Raw genomic sequence first — 22,661 nt, 5'->3', positions numbered from 1 at the left:
TTTTTTTGCTATAGGCTATTAAAAGTGGAAACAAGGAAGCTGTACCCTAAATTGTCACTCTGTTCAATGTTATTTGTGGCTTTTATTCCCAAAATTGGCTAAATAATTGTAAAAAAACATTTTTTTTATTTTATACTTAGTTGAAAGTCTTTTATCACCATTCGAGAGTTGGTCCGACATTTTTGAATACCTTGTATGTCTGTCACATCTATCGCCACACTAGGGTTCAGTTGTAACACAGATTCTTATTTTATACAGAAATCAATTATTTCTGACCTATTTCACCTCAAAAAACGCAATTGCGACTTTGCCGAGGTGGCGATGGATATAGTACAAGTAACAGAAATGTGTAGAGCATTTTCTCTTTAGAACATAATGTGAAACAAAAATAGTATAAGGTTAGCTTTTACATGCTATTCTATGTTCAAAAATAGTACAGCGTGTAGGAGGTTATTGATTATTATTATTACAGCAATGCTAAATAAGTATTTTGTGATACTTCACCTGTATGTTTAATAGGTACATATAAATTTGTTGTTAAAATAAGAAACTGCAAATAATACAGCAACTTTATAAATACCGAGTGACTGTCAAAGGCTATGATTTCTGTCGGCACATTGGCAACAAATTTGAAATCTTAATTTGGCAACATTGACCATTTAAATGTCATAATTTTATAGTCAATTGTCATTCGTTTTTGAAGGCCCCCCTTTCATAGCCGTCACCTGAAACAATCTGTTATCACAGACCATAAACTCTAACAATAATTCAGTGTTGACAATAATTTTTTTGTCACAATCATTCACATTCACACTTGACATATTTACGCTTTTATCTATTATTAATTTGTTAATTTTTTGCAAACCTTAAAATTTGTTAAGTTTGAGTTTGTTTTTTAAGTCTATTTTAATAATACTGCGGAAAAAAATACTCTTCCTGGCTCTGACCTCTGTCGCAGCAATTCTTCTTTGTCACTTAGCGATAGCAAACCACTTACGTTATTGCCCCCTAATAAGTTTTTTCCCATCAGAGTGATGACACTACCAAAAAACAGGTGAAAGATAATTGGGGATAATTAAAGTTTTCACCATCTATCATGTAGTAATTCGGGTAACAGCCAGTGCGACTTTATGTAGCACCTGGGTCACTCCCGTATTTAATGCCCTCTTTCACCCTGAACGGGACATTACAGCTGCGGTTTAACAAAACCATTGAACAACCCGAAGTCACCACCACAAAAATTATTAAAGCCGGATTTAATCGAAAGAGTGGGAGTAATTGTCGGCGGTGAGTTCATCGATATTCCGGGTCGGATTCCTGGAGGATAAAAGAACGCATTCGACTGACGCGGTCATGCATATTACATAGAGCACTAGTAGTGGCCTGCGAATCCTGTCTAGTCACGAAGCAGCCCGAAATCAGACTTTGTTTCAACAATGTTTGCGTTTTAAATTTATAAACGCAAGCGTTGACTTTTTCCAAGTGGTAATACATCGGGAGAATTTTAATTCATTACTGCCTTTCATAAAGCTCGAGAATTGTAAACTCGTAAACTATTCCACTGGGGCGCTAAAAATCTGAAGTTAAATTCAAAAAGCTTAAATAGTTGCAAAGATTCCGACAAGTTCCGATTTGCTAAGACTTACAACCGCAATGAGGTTCTGGTAAATCTCGAAAAAAAAAGGCACGCGTCGACTTGAAAGTTTTATCGGCAACGAATTTTATAATTAAAAGAGGCGGAGAATGACGAGATAATTAATTTTCCAAATATTTTACTAGAAAATTTAACTTATTTTATTAATCTCTCGATTTAAATCACGTCGAAATTCATTATTCATCTCATATTGTTCAAATTTCAATTAAAACAGTGCGAATTTCTGAACAACAATTTCACGGCTCGAGAAAAATTACTCGAGATTTTTTTCTTAATATAACATTGGAAATCTTCGTGTCGCAGATTCGCAGCTTTGAAACAAATAAAAAACAATAGCTTGGCATTTGCAATTTAAAGCAAATAACACTCGAATGTTGCCTGATCCTGAAACAAGAAATATTCGAAGCAGAAGACTCGAATATATAGTTTCTACGTGAACGTCTACACTTGTTTCATAGTACGTTATTAATACAGAAGATTTTAAGCTTATGTTCTAACGATTTTAGCAATTAGCTTCAGATAAGACGTTTGGTTCTTTTTCGTGGTTGCTTAAATTTATTGTTTCAAGACGAAGACCTATTAAAAATTCATTACGGCGAAAATTAAACTTTGATAAGTTTGCTTGTCGTTTATTAGAGCTTTTTAGTTCACGACATGTTTACGTAATTTAACTCAGATAATATCTATCCCCTCACCAAAACAAGCAAAAATAAATATTTCTAGCTAAAACATTTTTTAAAATCGATTTTAAAACACAACTAATAAAAATGAACCAAATTTAGAAGAAATTATACCGAAATAATTACTCCCAAAATGTTTTGCCACATACAGGGGCGCCAGAACTTGCGCCCTAGAGAAAATGCCATAAAAAAACGTTACAAAATTCTATCTATAAAAAGTACAAAATTATGAGAGTTTAAATGTTGCACCTTGACTCATTTATTTCTGCTGGAAAAATAATTTTCCAAGTTTTATGGCAACAGGCTATTAGAAGAGGAAACAAGGAAGCTGTATCCTAAACTGTAACTATGTTTAATGTTATTTGTGGCTTTTATTGTCAATTTTTTTATACTTTTACTAAATAATTATAAAAAAAGGTACAAGATACCAAAAATTCCTAACAGATAAAAATTTTTAAACATTTTTTCTTTATTCCTGGTATCTTATCCTACTTAAAATTTTTCTCTGGGCCGCAAGTTCTGACACAGCCTGTATAACAATCATTTATCTACTTTTAATTCAGATGAATTATTCCAACACGTTAATTTATTCTTTTAGGAACATATTTCATTGAAGTTATTAAAAAGCGAAACATGAATAATTTATTATTTTTTGAAAGATGCATAAATTACACTCTCTCTTTACTAATTATTATTTGTAGACTTTTTAATTTGATCCAAAATTTTTTTTTTGTAATAATCCTAGTTAATACTTTACAAAAAAGTTAGCTTAGCTTAACTTTACTTCTCAAATATTTATTTATCTTCTGCATATGAAAACATAGAGTTGTTTCATTACAAAAAAAACATTGTATTTTAAATAATATAAAAGCTAAAGTACCTATATTATTATTGGTTTTTATTAATATTAACTTAATAAAAATCAAGAAAACGCACTAACAACTCACTCTGTGTAACGGAAACGAAAATTATTGCACATTGCAATAAAGTTTAAACATCTTTAAATGTCATTTAGACTAAATCTGTAGAAGTAGTAGATTATGATGATGTCGTTAGGTAAGTTTAAAACTGTAATGTCCTAAATATGTAATAATCACTGGTAATAATGGTGGTACGTACACCCGGGGAAAAAACTATTCACCCCTCTAACTTTCTGTTCACACTGCGCTTTGTTGCAATAGTGTTTCCGACTAACTAGTTGGGGAGAAGGTAATATGTCGAAAGACCCTTATTTAAGAAGTTGGTCCGGACTCGAGGATACACGTTTCTTCAAAACGGTCTTTTTCTGAAAATTTCTTTAATGTGTATAGATTATTAAATGGTGATTATAATAATTTGCAAAATGACACTGAGCAAATTTTAGAGAAAAAAATGCATGCCCATGTGTTTCATTACCTTAACAAAATTTTTGTGATTTACTTTTAATTTCTTTAACAAATAGCTAGTTTCTTCCGTTTTTTATATTTATTTTTATTACTTCTAAACCAAGCATAAAAACCAAAGTGGTAAATTTAATGCCATAATATACGTAATAATATGAACTAATATACAGTATGTCCCCGGATTTTTTATTTTACGCTAACACTGCAAAAGAAAAACATTTTTTGCTTCATCTGGAACCAGTAAGTCTGTAATTTTAAAAGTTCATTATTTTCACTCAGTGGAAAGAAAATTTAATTTTTCCCTTGATTATGAGCTATAGTCTACAAACAATACGATGTTTAATATATCTTTCTCTACTCCCACATCTAAAACACGTATTATCGTATATGTTTCCATGACATTAAGTGACCTTTTATACACACCTTAACAAGCCGTGACTTTTATGCGTATTAGTCACGTTGCTAATAACAACTGTCATATTAGTCACGGGCTGACGTTAGCTTTCTGTAATTCTAATAATTTTTCGAGTGTGGCTGCACAAAACGAATATGTTGGGGGAAACGTGTTGTGACGCGAGTAGCAAATTACATTTTTATTCGTTCATTTTGCTTATCTGTCAAAAGCATCTATTAAAATCGTAAAGAAAATCGACTGTCCATTTCTGTAGTAGATAACTAGTGGAGCTATTAAATCCAACATTGCTAACAAGGTAACGAAGCCCCGTTTTTGTCCGATGACATCGATAAGGGTGTAAAAACAATGCGGAAGCGATCAAACGACACATACTTGTGACAAATACGAATTAAACAATTCCGGTTTAATTTTAAACAAGCTCTCGTTTCGATTAAAACGTGCCACCATCCGGCGTTATAAATAATTGCACGGGGTATTCTTTCATTAAGTTAGGCGGTGAAATAGAGGGAGCTTTTGTGTTATGTGCACCACTATCTCGCATATCTGTCGTCCGGTGGCCTCTGATGAATAACGACTTCTCCGGCCCTCGTGCAGCCGACCAAATAAACACACAAGCGTTATTTGTCGACGGATCGATCCGTCCTGCCAGGAAAATGCTCCTTTTTCGAGCTCGGGAATAATTAAATAGTGCGGTTTAAATTCGAGTTGGAAGGTTTCCATGATATTATGCAGCTTTCTTGGTGGCAATCTAAGAACAAGAATGGTTAATTTTAGATTACGCCGTTCGTGAAACCTGCCTCTATCTGAATTCCGTCCGCAGCTGTACCCAACTTGGATAACCGCTATTATTCCATTTGTCCTACTTTATAATTCTGATAAACGATCATTATTCTGCGGCATTAGAGCTGATAATTTGTTCGTTGAGAGAGACGCACGAAGAAGTTGCCCAGCAATAACTTCCACCCCAAAAACACCACAGATTTATTAAAATAGCGATCGAAAATTGTTATCGAGGAATCTTCGATTTGCCGGCTGTGCAAGAATTTGAACATTTCTCGCGAATTTGATCACATCTGAACCGACTTCATCTCTTAACATATTTCGAAATGTATCAATTTCAGGCGAGAATCTTTAATTTTGTCGCCCAAATTCAAATAAAAACAAATCGTTAGGAACAGAAAAATTTGAAAACGTGAAATCTACTGCTGCAAAAATATATCTTTTAAATTCAAACCGGCGAACACTTGATGTATATTCACGTGAGTGGAGTTGAATTTTATTGTGTTGAAGTATATATAAAACAATTATAAAATAAAAAATATTTTTATGCTATGAGAGTCTTAACTGCAATTGCCTTACGAAACTTTATAGTGAAGCAATTTAAAACAGAATAACTTTTTAGAGTTCATATAAATAAATGCGGCTATTCTATTAACACTCGATTTAAATCCGGATTTTTCACTAGGTGCACAGTCGGATTTAATTTGCTGCGCAATATTAAAAGAGATATAGTCGGTTTTTGATTTCGTCTCGATATACTTTTAATAACGAGGCACTTGGGCACAGCATGCCTTTTATATAGTTTATTCGAGAAATACATAAACCTCTAACTCCCATAAACTGGAATATTGGTCTTAAAACGTTCATTAGGTAGAATTCGGCGTTGAATAGTCTTAATGAATCGTTTAATGGCACATTTTACGGAGACTCGTCTTGGTGAGTGCATCCAGAGCGTCTCTTATCTCAACTTTTAAATAACAATTGAGCATGAAAGTTAAAACGGGCGTGGTTAGCGCATTAATATTGAAGGAAATCTTCTGCAAATATTTCGGAACGAGGGTCCTCGAGGGACACATCGAGGGCACAAAGTTGCAACGCCTCACCTGTATCTCGCCTCGTCACGTAACTTCCCCGCGCTAGCCAGACACAGCACTTGAGACCAGATATCACCGTCTAAACTGCCTCTACGTGCAAATACTCCTTTTACAACCGACCAGTCGTCCGTGAAGTGGCGGGAATTATCTCGGATATTTGCTCCTAAATGCCATACATTACATGCAAAGTAATGGCAGGAACACGACCGATACCCCGAGCACAAAGGAACCGAAAACTAATTGTCTTCCACCTCTACACACATTCCAACCCAAAAATCCAAAGGCGAGACAGGCCAAAATTTCGACTGTTTTACTATTCAATTGAGTCGGAGAAACAAAGGGAATTCACTAATTCCGGTATTATTCGTGAACGCACCCTCAAATACCACTGAAAGACACAGAGACACACATAAAGTATTTTTCTTTCGCTCCTTGACATTGTCTCTGCAATTATGTAGCAACGTAAGGTAATTTATAAAACAATTAAAGGACAAGCATTCTAGTCTAGTCCTAAGTAAACTAAAGGAATATTATTTTCTAATAAATTATTCACACCATCTTGTTCCAATGTTGACACTTCAACTATTTATATCGTCAAGCAAACCTCTACTTGCCACCAAAAAGGAAAATTTGTGTGTCAATTTGTGTACTCGACCCTTTCAAAGCTTTTGTCAAATAAAGCAACAACGAACTTCAAAACTGTTCGTTTCAATAGTACATACAGTTATCAAATGCTATTTTTATAAAAGAAAAAAATAATCATTGCGCATATAAGAACAAGGTCGTTTCGAATTCGCTTCCCGATTGTGCAAAACGAAACTAGAGAAAACTGCTTACTTCAGTTAACAATATTAGTTAAAAAACAAGTTAAAAACTTTTGCTTTATTTTCACATACATGTTTCATGTTTAGATTTTTCAAAACATAAAAAAAATAGTAACAAAATACAACTAAATATAAAAGTAATATAAATTGCTAAAGCTCTTCGGTAAGTACTTAATTTTGAAAGCTTGGATTAACATATGTTTTAAAACTTTTAGAGATGCTTTTGTACTTGGCCATTTCAACCTTCGTTTAATTTAATCCGAGTCAATATTTTGAAAGTTTTACAAGTTTGTGTGGAAGAATTTTTATTGAATTTTTATCGACTTTCTCGCTATTCGTGACCTAGTCTAGTGCAGAATGCAGTGCTCCCATCTCCGACTCGTTGTTAAAAATTAGCTTTAGGGATAAAGCACGATTTGCGCTACTCCACGTCCTTGGCAATTTCCCAGAGACTCTTCTCGAAATAAATTAGAGGTATCAGGTGTTTGAAAGCCGTAATGATCCTCGGTGTTGATTTGTGAATGGTGGTGCGGCGCGTTAAGTGTGCTAAGCGAAGAACGCCTCTTTATTTAATAAGGTGCTAGTGTATATTTTATGAATTTGTTATTAAAGTCTTTCGTCGCATTAATTTTCCAAAGGAGATTGCACAGGAAATGAGCTCACCTCTGTTGGAATTTCTCCATTAATCTCGAGCCGAGAGGGACCTGGGACAAGGCGGATTCTGGTGCTCAAAGTTTGTCCCATTTCGACGTTCATTTGCACACCGAAGCGTTATCATTAGCTGCGCCGTCAAGTGGTCTCTGGGGCCGTCAGCCCCACTGCTAGACTAAGGATAACGGCTTCTAAGCAGGGACTTATGCGTCTTACAGGGACTTTTTAATCTAGAAGAGCGCGGGGAAAAAGCGGATTTCTTTAATGAAACTCGCACAAAATATTAGACATCAAAAGGTGGACGGACAACTGAATATTCAACAATACGTCTTAATTACAACGCGGAAACCATTTATCCTCTAGGGTCTAATTAGACTTTTTTGATGTTCTAATCAAACAAAAATTTTACAATTGCATTCTTAAAAAAGTGTAGCGAAAATACAGTTACCTCACGTAATTGTGTGTTTTTGAATACCATCCGAAATACTACTATTAACGCATCGTAACTAAATTTATAGAATCTTACGCAATAAATAAGTTAATATTTAAATGAGAAGTACACTTATAACGGAATGTTTAGGGTCAGTTAGATTAGATAAGTTTTTACATTAACATTAGTTACAACTTTATTACTGTGTCACACAAATGACCTGCTTGGAACAGAAAAAACAAATGATGATTGATTTTGTAATACCCTTTAATAGTAAAAGCATTGCCTTTTATCAGTTAAAGGCCATACATTAAAAATATGTAAGTATATAAGTTTATGTACTGACAAAACAATAAGTAAAAATTGATTAAAACCAAATTAGCATTTCTAATAAGTTTTAATAAGTTCTTGTATGTTAAAATAAACAAGCAATAAGCTTTGAAAATACCTTCCATGCTTTTTTCCTTTTTTGTGAGAGATGTCTATGTCCGAGTCAACAATGTGGATATTTTATTTGATACCTGACAACAGAGTGCATGTAAAACATTTGGAACCATTAATTTTTCCCAAATATTATTACTGCGCCAATACACAAAAATTACGGGTATTATTAAAACAATGAGGAAAAGGAATAAAGTTATTGCATAATTAAAATCTTTTTGTCTAGTGAGTCGTATTATATGACTATGACAATAATATTAATATTAGTGAACAAGAAATAAACACTAGATTTAAACAAAAGTCTTTTAGAGCATAGATAAATTATGTATATGATTTAATTTTAAACGTTTTACAAAGTTTTGCAACAATTCCGCTTTTTTCAAATTATTGTTGTAATGAAATCAGCTCTTGTATATTTCTTGTTTTGTTATACATTTAAACTTTTCTATCAAATAATGGAAATGTAGAGTAACTTAAATTTACTTTATTTTACTTAAATATTTTTTATAGCAGATTTAATCAGCTTAGTTAAATTACCCAGCATATATTGATAAATGTACGCAGTAAAACTGTACCTAGAACCTAGAATATGTAATGAAGCTGAATTATTCTATTGTTTTCGTAGGAAGCAATAAATCTTTGTGTTTTAGTGAAACTTCTGAAATGTAGCTTTTACGACAACTTTTACTAGGAGTTTAAACTATCTGTATAACAATTAAAACTTAAAATAAAAACAAAAAAAATTTGTTAACAAAAACCATTGGGAATTTGTTTGTGTCACAAAACTTGATAATAATTAATTTACAGTGTTTGCAAAGCTAGCCGGTAATTTCAGACGTCAACTGGTTATCATCTTGCAAAATAAAGCAAATAGTAAATCATTTGTTATCTTTATTACTGCAGCATTTGTCGCTAGCTATTCAGAAAACCTAATCAACAATGCTAATTTATCCAAATGCATCACTAAACAAATCGGCACTTTCAAAATAAGCAAACAAGCAAACTTCAATCCACTAATTAATGAAACAAAAGTTATGCACACTCAATAGTAAAGCAAAGCTCAACAAATTTTTTGTTGATTACTGAACCGATAATCAAACAGAATTTTGTTAATGCATTGCAGTAAAACATATTCTATGAAATTTATCCGATATAGACGATTTGTCTGCAAAAGCAATTTAGGATTTGTTATTTATCCATGTTAGAATATTTTCTTCAAACCAACAAGATAATCAAAATATATTTTTAAAACCTTCAGTATTATATTAGGACGTGGAAAAAATTGAATAATTGTTTAATTATTTTCTGTGCAAGTTATTGCGTTTTAATCTACAACATATGTAAACATCTTGGCGCATTTCATGGGGCTTATACGCATATAAATCATCTGAGGCATGTTACCGACTGTTTAATGTAAAGTTTCATCATGTTCTATATGTATGTACAGTCGGGAAAGTTTTTGAGCAGTTGGTGTTCTCGTCCGATAATTCGGAAGCGCATTTTCCACAGAATTTGAGATGTTGATGTTGTTCCAGTTTCGACGTTCGAGGTCGACCTTTCAACAAAGCGATCCACTGGTCGGACCCCATGGTGTTCGGCCCCCGAGCTTACTTCGTGACGGTCTCAAAGCCCGCCGCTCTCACCCTCGACGGAGTGACTCTGAACGACGAAGGCATCTACCGATGTCGAGTAGATTTTCGCACAACGCCGACCAGGAATTTCGCCATCAATCTTACGGTCATTGGTGAGTACCTCTTCATCCTGTCGAAAAACGATTTCGGCTTGTCTCTCAAAAGATGGGACACATGTCTGTACAAAAAACGCCGCTTCTCTGAGAAATAGGTAATAATAATAGAACGCGATTTCGGAAAATGACGACCCAAATTAGTTTCATTTGGTTGGCCAAGGGACACCAGAATATTCGAGACGATTAGGGAAATTCCCAAAGCGAGAATGCAATAATTGAGTTAAAAACCGTGTACTTAAAGGATCAGGTATACATCAAAGCTGGCGGATATCTTAACCGACCAACCGAGACGGAAATTGTGGACTGAAGCTTAACGCTTCACTCCAGGAAATGAAGTGGCCGGAGCCCACCCATCCAACTACAATTACGACAAGATATTACGCTCACAGCTTCAAAGGTAAGCTGGGTCGAAGCTCCCTAATTAAAAATCGGATAAGGAGAATAAAAGCATCATAACGTCTAATTTTCGACATAAAATGTTTATTACCTTCAGGAAAATGAAGATTTTAGCTTTCCAAACAAATGAATTTATTTGTCTTGCCGTTTATTTCTGCTTTATAAAGATATTATGCACAGAATAGTTTACCCAAAATTTTAAAAAAATTGTTAATATATTTTTTTTATTCAACATTTTCGGAAAAAATTGAGGTTATTCTTTCATGCAACACAAGTTTTTCGAAAAAAGCAAAATATGGTTGATTTGATAAAGCTAAGCTCCTTTGCTTTCATCTTCATACGCCTGTGTGTCATTTTCAGCTTACCTAAAAACAGCTTAGACTCTGAAAAGAAACGAGTATTTTTTGGAAAAATTGTCGTTAATTAATGAGCCTCGGAATCACTCTTTGTCCTCGGAGTTAGTCCAAAGTTGGCAGAACGAGTCGTGTTTTTAAGTCCTCTCTAACAAAACATTCAAATTTGGAGCGAAATTAACGAAGCAATTACAATGTAACGCAAAGTTTCAAATTGAATTTTTTGCTAGAAGAGAATACGCCAAGTGTATTATAACCGGGGAAAGAAAGTGAACTGTCTTGCCATCTGTTGAAAATGTATAAAATGATTAAATTATAATTACAGTCGAGTCGGATCATAATGAAATTCCGCTTCAGGTTTCGCGCTTTCGGATTGTTGCGAAATACTTTATAGTGGCACCAAAGAATTCTAACGACTTTATTAAGCTGAAAAGTGAGGGTGTGTCTGGACGTGAGCGGAGCCGCAAGAACTCTTAATGCGTTTTTATCAGCAATGAATGCAACGACTGCATGGATTCGGAGCTTTTTCCTTTTCGCGCGATAACGCTTACAGGAAGTTTGGCTACGATTCGCTGGTTTAATGTCCAACTTTAAAATATTTTTAAAGACGGCTTTTATTGCCGGTTTTGCTGTAATTGCTTCGAATTAATAAAGTTCCGACTCGGCGAATTTTACAAGTCGACGATTGGAGAAGAAAAAGATTAATAAAATAAAACCAATAAACATTATTTTGTCGCTTCAGCGGCTCTTGTCGAACCCGAAAATATTCACATAATTCTTGTCTGGTTTATGAGGATCTGCCGCTAAGCCCATTGAAAAATTTAGTGCCGGCTGAGTGCGAGAGCCTAAAAAGTAAACATATTGCTGAATAATCCGGCATTATGGTCCCCAGCGAGGAAATAATTGGAACATTTTAACGCATCGCTCCCGCTTGTCCTATATTCTCCAAGTTGGATTTAGTTGGGATTTGGACCGTTACGGTGTAAACACAACCAGCCACTCTCGGAGGAAATTCCATGGTAAATTTTATATTCCTGAACTAATTGAAATTGTTGGTCTAGCGATGAACTCTTGACACTGCTACTTCAGCCCGGCACTTGATACATTATTTACATTTCTGTCGATCGAAAATTTAAACCTTTTATTTCGATCTGAAAGAGAAAATAAGGTAGTAATCGAAAATCCGCAAGGATCTCTTTTTTCTCTCGACTAAATAAGAGGAACGAAAGAAAAATGTTAGTGGAGGCTTTGCAAAATCTAGCAAAATTGTTTGGATAGAAATACTAAAAAATGCTAGATTTAACTGTGGGTCAATGTGGAAAAAAATTTCACGCCATTTCCTGCAAGAAAATATAAAGCACAAGATAACTTTCCGCTCCACGAAGTAAGAAAAATTTAATATCTGGTGCGAAGTCATGAAGAAATTGTTTTGGTGCCAATAATTCCTTGAGTGAGGCAAATGTTCGACTGAGGTTGCAACTTCTGATTTGGTCTTTTTGTTTATCAAAAAGATTGCGAAAGAGAGCAAAATAATGAATAAAAAATAATTGTCGTCTCGGTGGAGTTGAAGTTGAAAAACTTTCCGATCTGAGGGTAAAAGTTGCATAATATATTTTTCCCCGAGCGCCGACAAATATGAACACGGCTATCTGATAGAGTTCTGGATCATCGGGAATATTAGTATAGCCCAGGAGCACTTTTTCAATTTAAATCCGTCCTGGCAAATCGTCGAAACCCATTATGGATTATTGATATTTAATGCCAACATTTCCATCGTTCAGTTTCCACGAATATTTTTTGTAATTGTTGTTTAACTCGAAGAGATTCCTGTAAACCTTCAGGATAATCCTGCTGCTTCTCGGCGAAACTGTATGAAAGTTATTTTCGACTACACTTAATTACCCACAAATTCCCATCTTGCCGATGGTCCACATTGCCTTGAATTAATAATTTTCAATCCAATTTAGTTTTGCATGTTTAATTCAACAACTGGGGCGTCACTTTCCCTTACGAACTATTTCGACGACTTCCTCCACACCGTCAAAAACTTACAGCAGCGGCGTGTAAAATTTTAATGAGGTTACTCTTCGCTCATTATCTAGCCTAGCCCAAAAACTTAATCACTTATTCAAACAGCTGTTAATTCTTTATTTATAAGAGGATTTTAACCATATTTACACACGCTTGGCCTAATACCTCGGACAGAGACTTGAATGTTTAAATAATAGATGATGTTGGCAACCTCTGTGTATAAAGGGTCGACAATGTAAATTGGGTTTGGTAAGCACTCTATAACCGCTTGATTTAACTCACAATATAAAAAGTAAAATTTACAAAGTAGCAACTACAGATATTACAGACATTGTAATAGTTTTAAATTCTGACAGATAATCCCAATTTTCAAACGTATTGTTTTAACGTCAGTATTGGAAATTAGTCAAGCTCAAAACAGAAACACAATAAAATAATATTCTGTCTGGTTTACTTTCTGTTTTACAAATCTGCGACGATTATTCTTACACAAAGTTTTACGATGTACTTTTATAGCTTTTGGTGTTGACCGTCCGATTCCAAGACGTAAAAATGTTAGTTACGTTCCATTACAAAACATGATAGATGTAGGACATGAGGTCATGACATCAAAAAATATCACATAAAAGGTTCAAATTGTTTCCAAAACAACTCAATTTGGCTGTCAACCGAAAACAATAGGGAACGATTTAGAATTAATTTTAAAACATGTGCGTTTGCTGATATGCATCCCTGTGAAAATATTGTTGTACAGTGGGTGCAGATTATTTCAATATCCTGCATCACCATGATTGATAGCGGATTGAATAGGGTCCTACACGCGATAAACTACAATTACAAGCCCACAATGGAAGCGCTTTTATGACCTATTTTCAATTGAAAACTATTATCGAAATTCTAATGCGTGTTTGACATCAAACAGCGGATTTATCCGCAGTTAGAACTGCTCACCCGCCTCACCGGAAGATTAAAATGCATTACTCTTTCCTGAAATCAGCAAACAGCAATAAAATTTCGTTTTTATAATTTGATAACTAGATCTAGAAAAAAGGAAGAAGGTTTAAAAAATATCTGAAAGAAGGTTATTACTTCTTTCCAAATGAAACAGTTTTTTTCAACTTCCTAAATTTTGTTTAAATACACATGTAACAAATTTAATGTTACTATAACGCTGATAATTGTTTTCAGATTTTTAAATCTAGTGTTACGTTTCTATACGTTATAGTAATGCTCACCTTTGAACACAAAGTATTGCTCAGTTAACTGAACTTGTTTACGGTTGTTAAATTAACTAAATCTGAAATTCAAGAGCAGAAATACGATATACTCACACCTTTACTTTACTTGTTAACACAGAGAAGTGTGCTTTATTCATTGACCTGAAAAAGGTGTAAAAACACTTTGATAGCATTTTTATGGTACAAATATTTATTTACAGTATATTTACAAATACTACAGTGTTTTTACTATAAATCTGAACTTGTAGTCATTTCTTTAATAACCTTCTTTAATAATAGGAATAACCAAGTGTTGTCCAGAAATCCAAAAACACAGAAGCAAAAACTTTAGAGAAAATTTTTAATTACAACTTAAAATTTCTAATGGTTTGTTATGTTTCAGTTCCTCCGCACCAACTGTTGGTGTACGACAACTCCGGCCGCGACATCGCTGGCATCGTGGGCCCCTTGGAGGAGGGTTCTGATCTGGTCCTAACTTGCGAGGTTCGAGGAGGTAACGATTTTCTTCGATTTCTTTGAAAGCATAAGGCTTTAATGATACTGGAGCGTGAGTAAAAACGGGCAGATTTTAATTAATGCAAGCAAGCTTCTCAAAATCTCTTTAATTACAGCGGGAGAGATATGAAGCAGCCGTTCAGGTAATTTCAACTTTACGGTGTACATATAATTTTGTAAAATATTGCTTTCGTTATATTAGCGTTTCTTTAAGTTCGGCTCGGCGCTTGAACACAGTACCGCTAAATTAATTAAGTAATTAAAAAACTTACGGAGACATCCCGCCATTTTATGGGAGTTCATGTCGCACCCATACAAGATACGCGGATTAATTAAATTTTGGACAAAGATCGATTAAAAATATCAAGGAAGATCAACGAAGAGGTGAACCGGTCCCGGCGGAGACATTACGAGCTGATGGGACCGTAACCGAGAGTTTCCTTTATATGGCCATTAATTATTTGAGTTGCGTTGACCGCGATGGACAACCTTTCACGGCAGAGGGCCATCTATTATGCACAACTAATAGACGGCGGAGAAACGGCGCCCTTCTTATCACATCTTTATCTACTCTTGTGCATGTTTGATGAAAGAGCACACCTGAGGATAACAACTCAAAGTAATGGCTGCCTTCGGATTTTGACGATGCGGTTTTTGACCTCGTTCAACACCGAATGGCGAGGGATTTTCTGCTGAAAACAGCCAATTTTCTACTTGACACATTCAGGAAACGTAAATTATTTTTTAATTTTAATTTTAAATTGCAGACTTCACATGCAAAGTAGACCAAACTGCAGACAAAATCGATATCTTATAAAATAGTTATTTGCATTGGAAAAACGTTTAACGAACTCAGAGAAGAATACACGTAAATAAACCTAATTGTTAAAAGTCAAGTTATTGTAATAACTGCCACAAATATCAACAGAAAAATATACAGGGTGAATATAAAGTATGGAACCATGCGATTTTTTTTAAATTATTTGCCTCCAGAAAATAATAATTATTATAAATTAAAGTAATATAAAAAATTAAAACAAAATTTTGTTTTGTTTTTCAATTATGCAAGTTTTTTGGTCAAAATTGCAATTTATCTAAATTTAGGTCTAAATTTAGATAGAAGCAAGACATTGCAACAGACAACTTAGATATATTTATAAATTATAATATTTTGATTATAGAAAAAATTACTGAAATAAGGCAACAATAAGGGTATTTCGTGATTAAATTTGTGTTGTTATGACAAGTTTGAATGAATTTGATATATCGACCTACGGTTTTTACAAAAGTAAAATCAAAAAATTAAAATACAGAAATAGCTGTTTGTCATAAAAGATTAAAGCTATTGCCTAAAGTAAACTACCAAGTAAAAAGAAATATTAATATACTTGTAGTTTAGTACACAGTTCTTTAGTTTGACACTTAATTTGATAATTAGCAATAACGTTACACGTATCGTACGACAAATAACACAAACACAAAAAACTAAATTACTAGATATAAATCATACAATTAAAATGTTTTTAGCCTATTTGACTTTTAAAATGAGCTTTTCAAAATATTTTTTGCAGAATGAAATGTATACAGGATGTTCCATTTTTATTGTTTCAAATTTAAACAGGTGATAAAATATTCAGTTTTAAGACAGAAGTTTTCTATAAACATGTATCAAAAAATGTTATGTAAACGAGCTACACCCCCAAAAGAGATGCGTTTTTTAATGAAGATTTCCCACTATTGCAGAACAGATTAAATTACAAAAGTTGGTACAGCCGATAACCTTTCAACACCTGAACAAATTCAAAGATCAGTTGTAGAAATTTTTACTCACGGGCGTCTTTAACGGTAAAAGAAATTTAATTTTTAATTTCTATCTTTTGTATGGTCTGTAAGACAAATTGTAAACTGATTTTATTCAAAAAGGGTAAGTTGTATCGAAAAAACCCAAGAGACCTCTTTTCGTGAAAAACTATGGAATTTTAAATTTTGTGGCTGAAAGTGGTAAGAACCAACAGCCATAAAAGTTAGGATACTTTTTACCCTAAACCCCCCAGTTTAGGACGCCCCTGAGTAAAATTTTTGACATTTTACCTGTGAATTCGTTTGGGTGTATAAAGATTATCAGTTGTACTAAATTTTGTAATTTTATCTACAATGGTTTCTGAAATATTGGAAAAAATCCATTAAAAGATGCACCCATTTCAGGGGATGTAGCTCCCGTATGTAATATTTTTCGATACATGTTCATAGGAAACTTTTATCTTAAAATTGAATATTCTATCACCTGTTTAAATTTGTAACAATAAAAACGGAACATCCTGTATATAAATCCAGTGAACAAAAAATGTATCTATTAAAATCCTGCTTCAAATGACCATATTTTAAGAAAAGCATAGGCAAACGGTGAGTTAAATCTCTACTAAAGCGATTAATTCACTTAATCTTCTGCATAAATCAGGATTTTGTCGCAAAATGTGGATCTCGACCTAGAACATTTTGGTTCGGTTGTAAAACTGTATCCTTGAGAGTTCTGCCCCACTATTCTGATTGATGCATGAGCCGTGACAGCATAATCAGATTCCGCTTTCGACACGCCACACTATTTTTGATGGAAACATTTTTTGGTTTTATATTAGACCATCGCCTTTGATTAAGTGGTATTACTAACAAAAATTGCGTACCTAGAGTAATTAGCGGAAATGGCGACATTTGTACTCTAATCCTGCTCCGACCGAGTAATTCATTAGATCCTTGCTCTTCCTGCCGCTTTTTGATAAATATCTAATCTCGCAAGGCCACAAACACACACCTGGAAGTTGGCGTGTTTAGCAGTATCGACCAGTGACAAGGGCAGAGCAAACCTGCTGACAACTTCTGCTTCAAGTAGTAGTTCCACGTAGTGTGCGATGTTCGTGTGTTTGTCTCCTCTCATATCAATAAGCTATAAATAAATTTTATGCGTTATTTATTAAAAAGGGTAAAGATTACACGTAACTAGGCCATATTGAAAAAAAATGATCGTAAAAAAGGTGGTTATTAAAACGCGAAGAAGATTAGAATCCGAGCTTTAGCAAAAACTGGTATTAAAAAAAATTCAGTCAAACAAAAATAGAATATATTCAGCTTTGTTAAAAGTTGTCTGCTCGAAAAACACCTAAATGGCTTTTTTAAGACGTCCAGAAAGTTTGCTGCCCTTTATTTCAGCACTTCTGAAATTTATTTTATTTAATCCGTCATGCTGGATTTGTTCGAGAAATTTTAAACGAAGCTTCTACTTAAACTTTTCCATTAATAAGCAAAACTGCTGAATGCTAACATTCCTGAGCTCATTTTTCACAAACACCAAATCATTAACTTGGTAAAAACGTTGTAACAAGTAAACATTTATTATTGAGTTTGCTTTGTGTTTCAAACATTTGAAAAAACTAATTAAGAAGCCAAACTCAATCGAGGTAAACCTTAATTTTTCAAAACATTACCCTTCTTGAAAAGGGTAAAAGTCGAGTGAACTCGAGAAACTCTTTAATACTTTTTCCGGGCTGTAAAGGCCACTTGGAGGTTGTGTTACATCTCTATAACGATCCGTCGAAGATTAGAAACGAATCGCGCAACACATCTACATAAAAAGCAGGGACATAAAGACTTTCTCAAAATAGCGAAAAGAAAAAGAAGTAAGACAATTTCTATCTGATAGTGTCGGTCCCTTAGAGTCTCCCAGGCCTGCTGTTCCAGAATCCCATCATCTGAAACGCATTAAGGAGGCGCAGGGTTGCAATTTCAGCGCCGGCCTCAGAAATGCGCCTCTAATACATAAATCCCGACGTTTTATACTAAAAGTAGTGCAGATCTTGCAATGATATTGAAACCGGGAATGTCGAGAAGCGTTCACGCGGTGACAATAGTGGACTCTATTCTATCACTCTGACATGTTTATTATAGTGCGAAGCTCCGGTCAAGCTGATAACTAATGATCAACTGTCACGGAATTGACCGGATTACTGCTTGCACAGAGTCGACAAGAAAAAAGTCGTTTTGAGTCGTGACAACGTGTATTTAATAATAAAATAAACAACTTTTATGTCCCGTCTAGGCACTTTACAGTTGACTACAACGAGAATTGCATTGTTACAGACCTTGAACTTCTCTATAAACGACATTATAATAATGACAAATGTAGTGCTTTGTGCTATAAGCAGTGCAACACAAGAGGTATTTTATGAAACAAATGTGACACAATAATTACTACAGTCACAACATGAACGTTTAAGTTCATTGCTAAAAGCTGAAATAAAACGCAACTTTGAAAATGTTAAAAACACAAAGGGCATTCAGTAATAAATTAAACAAGCCACAATCTATTTTACAAAGGATTTGAGTATTGTATGCGTATGCAAATTGATGAAATGCATTGTGGCTTTAAATAACAAAATGTTTTAAATCTGCACAATTTATTCTACACAAATCTGTCATTCTATCGAAGTTTGAATAAAGCAGCCAACTCAATTAACAAAATTTAAAATTTTCTTCTGTTCTATTACCTTCGGTTTGCTTTGAAATTCACTTTTCCTGTCGTTTCGAAATTTAAATTTGTGTTTCTGAAAAGTTTATAAATTGAATCAATTTGTAAACTTCTCCGAATCAATATTTTCTTTGTTTCTAAAACAAACTTAATTTCCACCAAGTAGACTCTCGATCGGTTGTAACAAGCCATCAAAACTCCCGAGTCTCGAACACAAACATTTTAAAAATCAAGTTAATTTCTCGCCAGCAAACATTTGTTGCACTTGAAATTATCATCGTTTCAGGGCGGCCCACCCCGACGGTGTCCTGGTTCATGAATGAGCGTCTCGTCGAGGGGGAGGTGGAAGCCATCGGCGATACGCTGATGGTAAACCGCCTAGCAGTAAAGGCAGTGCGACGAGAGCACCTCAACTCCACGTACAAGTGCCAGGCCAGCAATACAAAGTTGATGATGCCCGCAGAGAAGACTGTAAGACTAGAACTTCTCCGTAAGTTTAAATAGAAACGCCCCATGCCCTGGATCCCCGTAAGTAAACAACCGACCCTTTGCAGTGCGGCCTCTCAGTGTTGTCATTCCTTACAAACCCCGGCAAATGGTAGCCAGACAGGACTACACCATACAATGCCAAGTGACGGGGTCAAGGCCTAAGGCGACGGTGACCTGGACGAGAGACAATCGAGACTTCAGAAGGGGCAAGGTGGGTGCTTTAATTACCAAAGTCAACAAAAAATTACAAACATCTAGGTCTGTTGATGCTTGCATAAGAAGCAGTTTGACATTTAACCTACAACTCAATGTTTTTCTCTTGGAAAACCCCACAAATTAAGTCATAAAAAACAAAACTTCTTCAAACTACGTAAACTAAGCTAATAAAAATAATAATACCTAATAGTCAATACCAAACATAAATTTAGTTGCCTCAATAATAATAATAGTTAAAATTTAATTCAAATGACTATTCAAACAATAACGACTTCGATTCTCTCCTTAACCGTTCAAGATTTTTTGCGGTTTATTTTCCAATTGAAGTTCGTAATAAAGAACCCAAATGACTAAAAATATTTATTAAATAATACCTATATTAGTGTATTCGTAGAAAACAATGTTCTTGTTAAGCTTGCTCGTTTAAATAAATGATTTTTCTTAAATACAAGCAATAATATATTTTTTTATTAAAAAAACGACAGTAAAAAACACTTCTGTTAACTTTATAGCTATTAAGACAACTAGAGTTTTATACAGTTAAAAAATCGAGGTGTACTTTAAATTCGGGCAAACGGAGGGAGCGAGAAGTTAATAGGCTAAGATTTTTAAACTATAAAACTCATGCTGTCTTTAAGATTTCTTGCAACACTAATATTAAATCAGAAATTTTAATAAGTTCAGAAATTATTATAAAAACGTATGTCAAAATAATGTGAAAATCGACAAAAAATATGCATCAGCGTATTTTATAGACTCATAAGATATAATGCTATTGACGTACTCCATAGATAAAGCGTATTTTATAGGCAAGATATGAGGTAAGCATAAAAAATGCACCATAGAAACAGTATAAGGTATTAATGTTGCAAAAAATATTGGAGATGTAAAAATGGTGGATGCGCCGGGATACGTATTCTATTTTATTTCTTTTTTTAATTTAAGGTTGAATTTTACATAAAAATTTCTTTCTAATACGAAATCCGTTTCTTGCTAAAGTTTTAAATCCCATATTAAACTATTCTGTTACAAAATAGTTTAACCAGTTCAGTAAAAGATCCACATATACAGGGGGTGCGCCAGAACTCGCGCCCCAGAGAAAATTTTCAAGTAAGGTAAGATACCAGAAACATAAAAAAAATGTTTAAAAAATTCTATCTGTCTAAAAATTTTGACATTTATTTTTTGACATTTGACATTTTTTATATCTATTTAAGGATACTGATGATCTTGTATATGTTTTTTTACAATTATTTAGTAAAGGGACAAAAATTTTGATACTAAAAGCCACAAATGACATTGAACAGAGTTACAACTTAGGATACAGCTTCCTTGTTTCCTCGTTTAATAGCCTATAGCAAAAAAACTTGGAAAATTATTTTTCCAACAGAAATAAATAGAGTCAAAGTGCAAACTTTAAACCCTCATAACTTAGAAATTTTTATAGATAAAATTTTTTTAACATTTTTTCCATGTTCCTGGTATCTTACCTTATATGCGATTTTTCTCTGGGGCGCGAGTTCTGGCGCAGCCTGTATTGTTACCGTTAAGTTACTTCGAGAAAAAGATTTGTTTTCAAAATTATTTGCAAAAAATGTATATTATCTTAATTAAAAACGCTCGAATAATTTAATTTCAACGTTAAAAAAAAGAAAACATACAGAAATTCTAAAAGATAACTGATAACAGTCTAAATGCAATATTTAGCAAAAAGAAACAAACTTTTTCTGCAAAAATTACTACACTACATTTGACAAATCTTTAGAAACTAATAAATTGTAGTAGAGTGTTTTTTGTAATCTTTAGATAATAATATTGACTTAACGTGACCATACACATAAATACCAGTATTTACGTGTTTATTGGCTGCAGTGTAACAAATATCTATTACAGCCATCTACATGAAGCTAAATTAAAATAATACTTGAAGTCAAATGCCAATTATTCTGTTATACATGTAGCTTACATGTTTTATTTATCGGAAATAAAATTTAAAGTTTCATTACAAATTACCAGTTTTAACAAACATGTAATAAATCTGAAAAATTAATATTTTTATATTTTCATTTAACTTTGATCAGTGATCACTATTTAGGTTGACAAAAATTTAAAACAAATTTCTTAAACCGTATTTCTAGTTACTTTATAAACCACTCAAATTAATTTTTTTATAAAGATAAGCTGCCCACTCAAATAATTCCAGAAACAATTCATGAATTCACTTAAAAATAATTAGATACATCAATAAAATGTTCAAACAGAATAATAAAATTTGCAGTTTGTGGAGGAAGGCAACGAGACTGTGGTAATAAGCTCAGTGACGTTCTCTCCAGAGCCCGAAGACGACGGCACATTCCTCAAGTGTCTGGGTGACAACCCGAAGCTGCCCGGCTTCAGCCAGGAAGACTCGTTCAAATTGAACGTCGTCTGTAAGTACCCCGGAAAAAATGATTAAAGTGCGCTTATTAATACCGCGTCGTATAATGAATTTCACCGTCATTGGAATTGGTTCAGTTCGATTAAAATTCCCATCGTAAGCGGCAAATATCGACCCGGGGTCGTTCAGTGCGTACTTACACTACACCTGCTTTCACCTTGCTGATGCAGCGCAAACGTGCCGCCATGAAAATATGAAAGTGTGCCGACGGTATTTACGACATCTAAATTTCAGGAGGCTTTCTCTCAACAAAGCGCACACATTTACATAAAGCGCGTATCGCGGTTTTTCATTACGACCGCCGCTACAACGATTTTCATCTTATTAAGAATGCGTGGAATTGTATTTTAGGTCTATAATAACTTGCCGCCTGACAGATATTTGTTCAA

The 22,661-nt window shown here is 34.0% G+C and overlaps 1 protein-coding gene across 4 annotated transcripts in view; it reads left to right on the top strand.

Moving 5' to 3' along the window:
• LOC123010822 (hemicentin-2) overlaps positions 1-22,661 on the top strand; it is a 128,234-nt gene that overhangs the window by 73,013 nt on the left and 32,560 nt on the right. For all 4 annotated transcript variants that reach the window (XM_044407964.1, XM_044407965.1, XM_044407967.1 and 1 more), the window contains 5 exons: positions 9,887-10,095; positions 14,499-14,609; positions 19,417-19,620; positions 19,685-19,830; positions 22,114-22,264. In XM_044407964.1, the coding sequence (XP_044263899.1) occupies positions 9,887-10,095; positions 14,499-14,609; positions 19,417-19,620; positions 19,685-19,830; positions 22,114-22,264 (821 nt within the window). The remainder of the gene's footprint in view (positions 1-9,886; positions 10,096-14,498; positions 14,610-19,416; positions 19,621-19,684; positions 19,831-22,113; positions 22,265-22,661) is intronic.

Source organism: Tribolium madens, unplaced genomic scaffold (genome assembly GCF_015345945.1).
Source record: "Tribolium madens isolate multiple individuals breed KSU strain unplaced genomic scaffold, Tmad_KSU_1.1 Scaffold_91;HRSCAF=231;Tcas5.2_LG7, whole genome shotgun sequence".
Classification (NCBI taxonomy): Eukaryota; Metazoa; Arthropoda; class Insecta; order Coleoptera; family Tenebrionidae; genus Tribolium; species Tribolium madens.
This window is presented reverse-complemented; position numbering and strand designations above follow the sequence as displayed.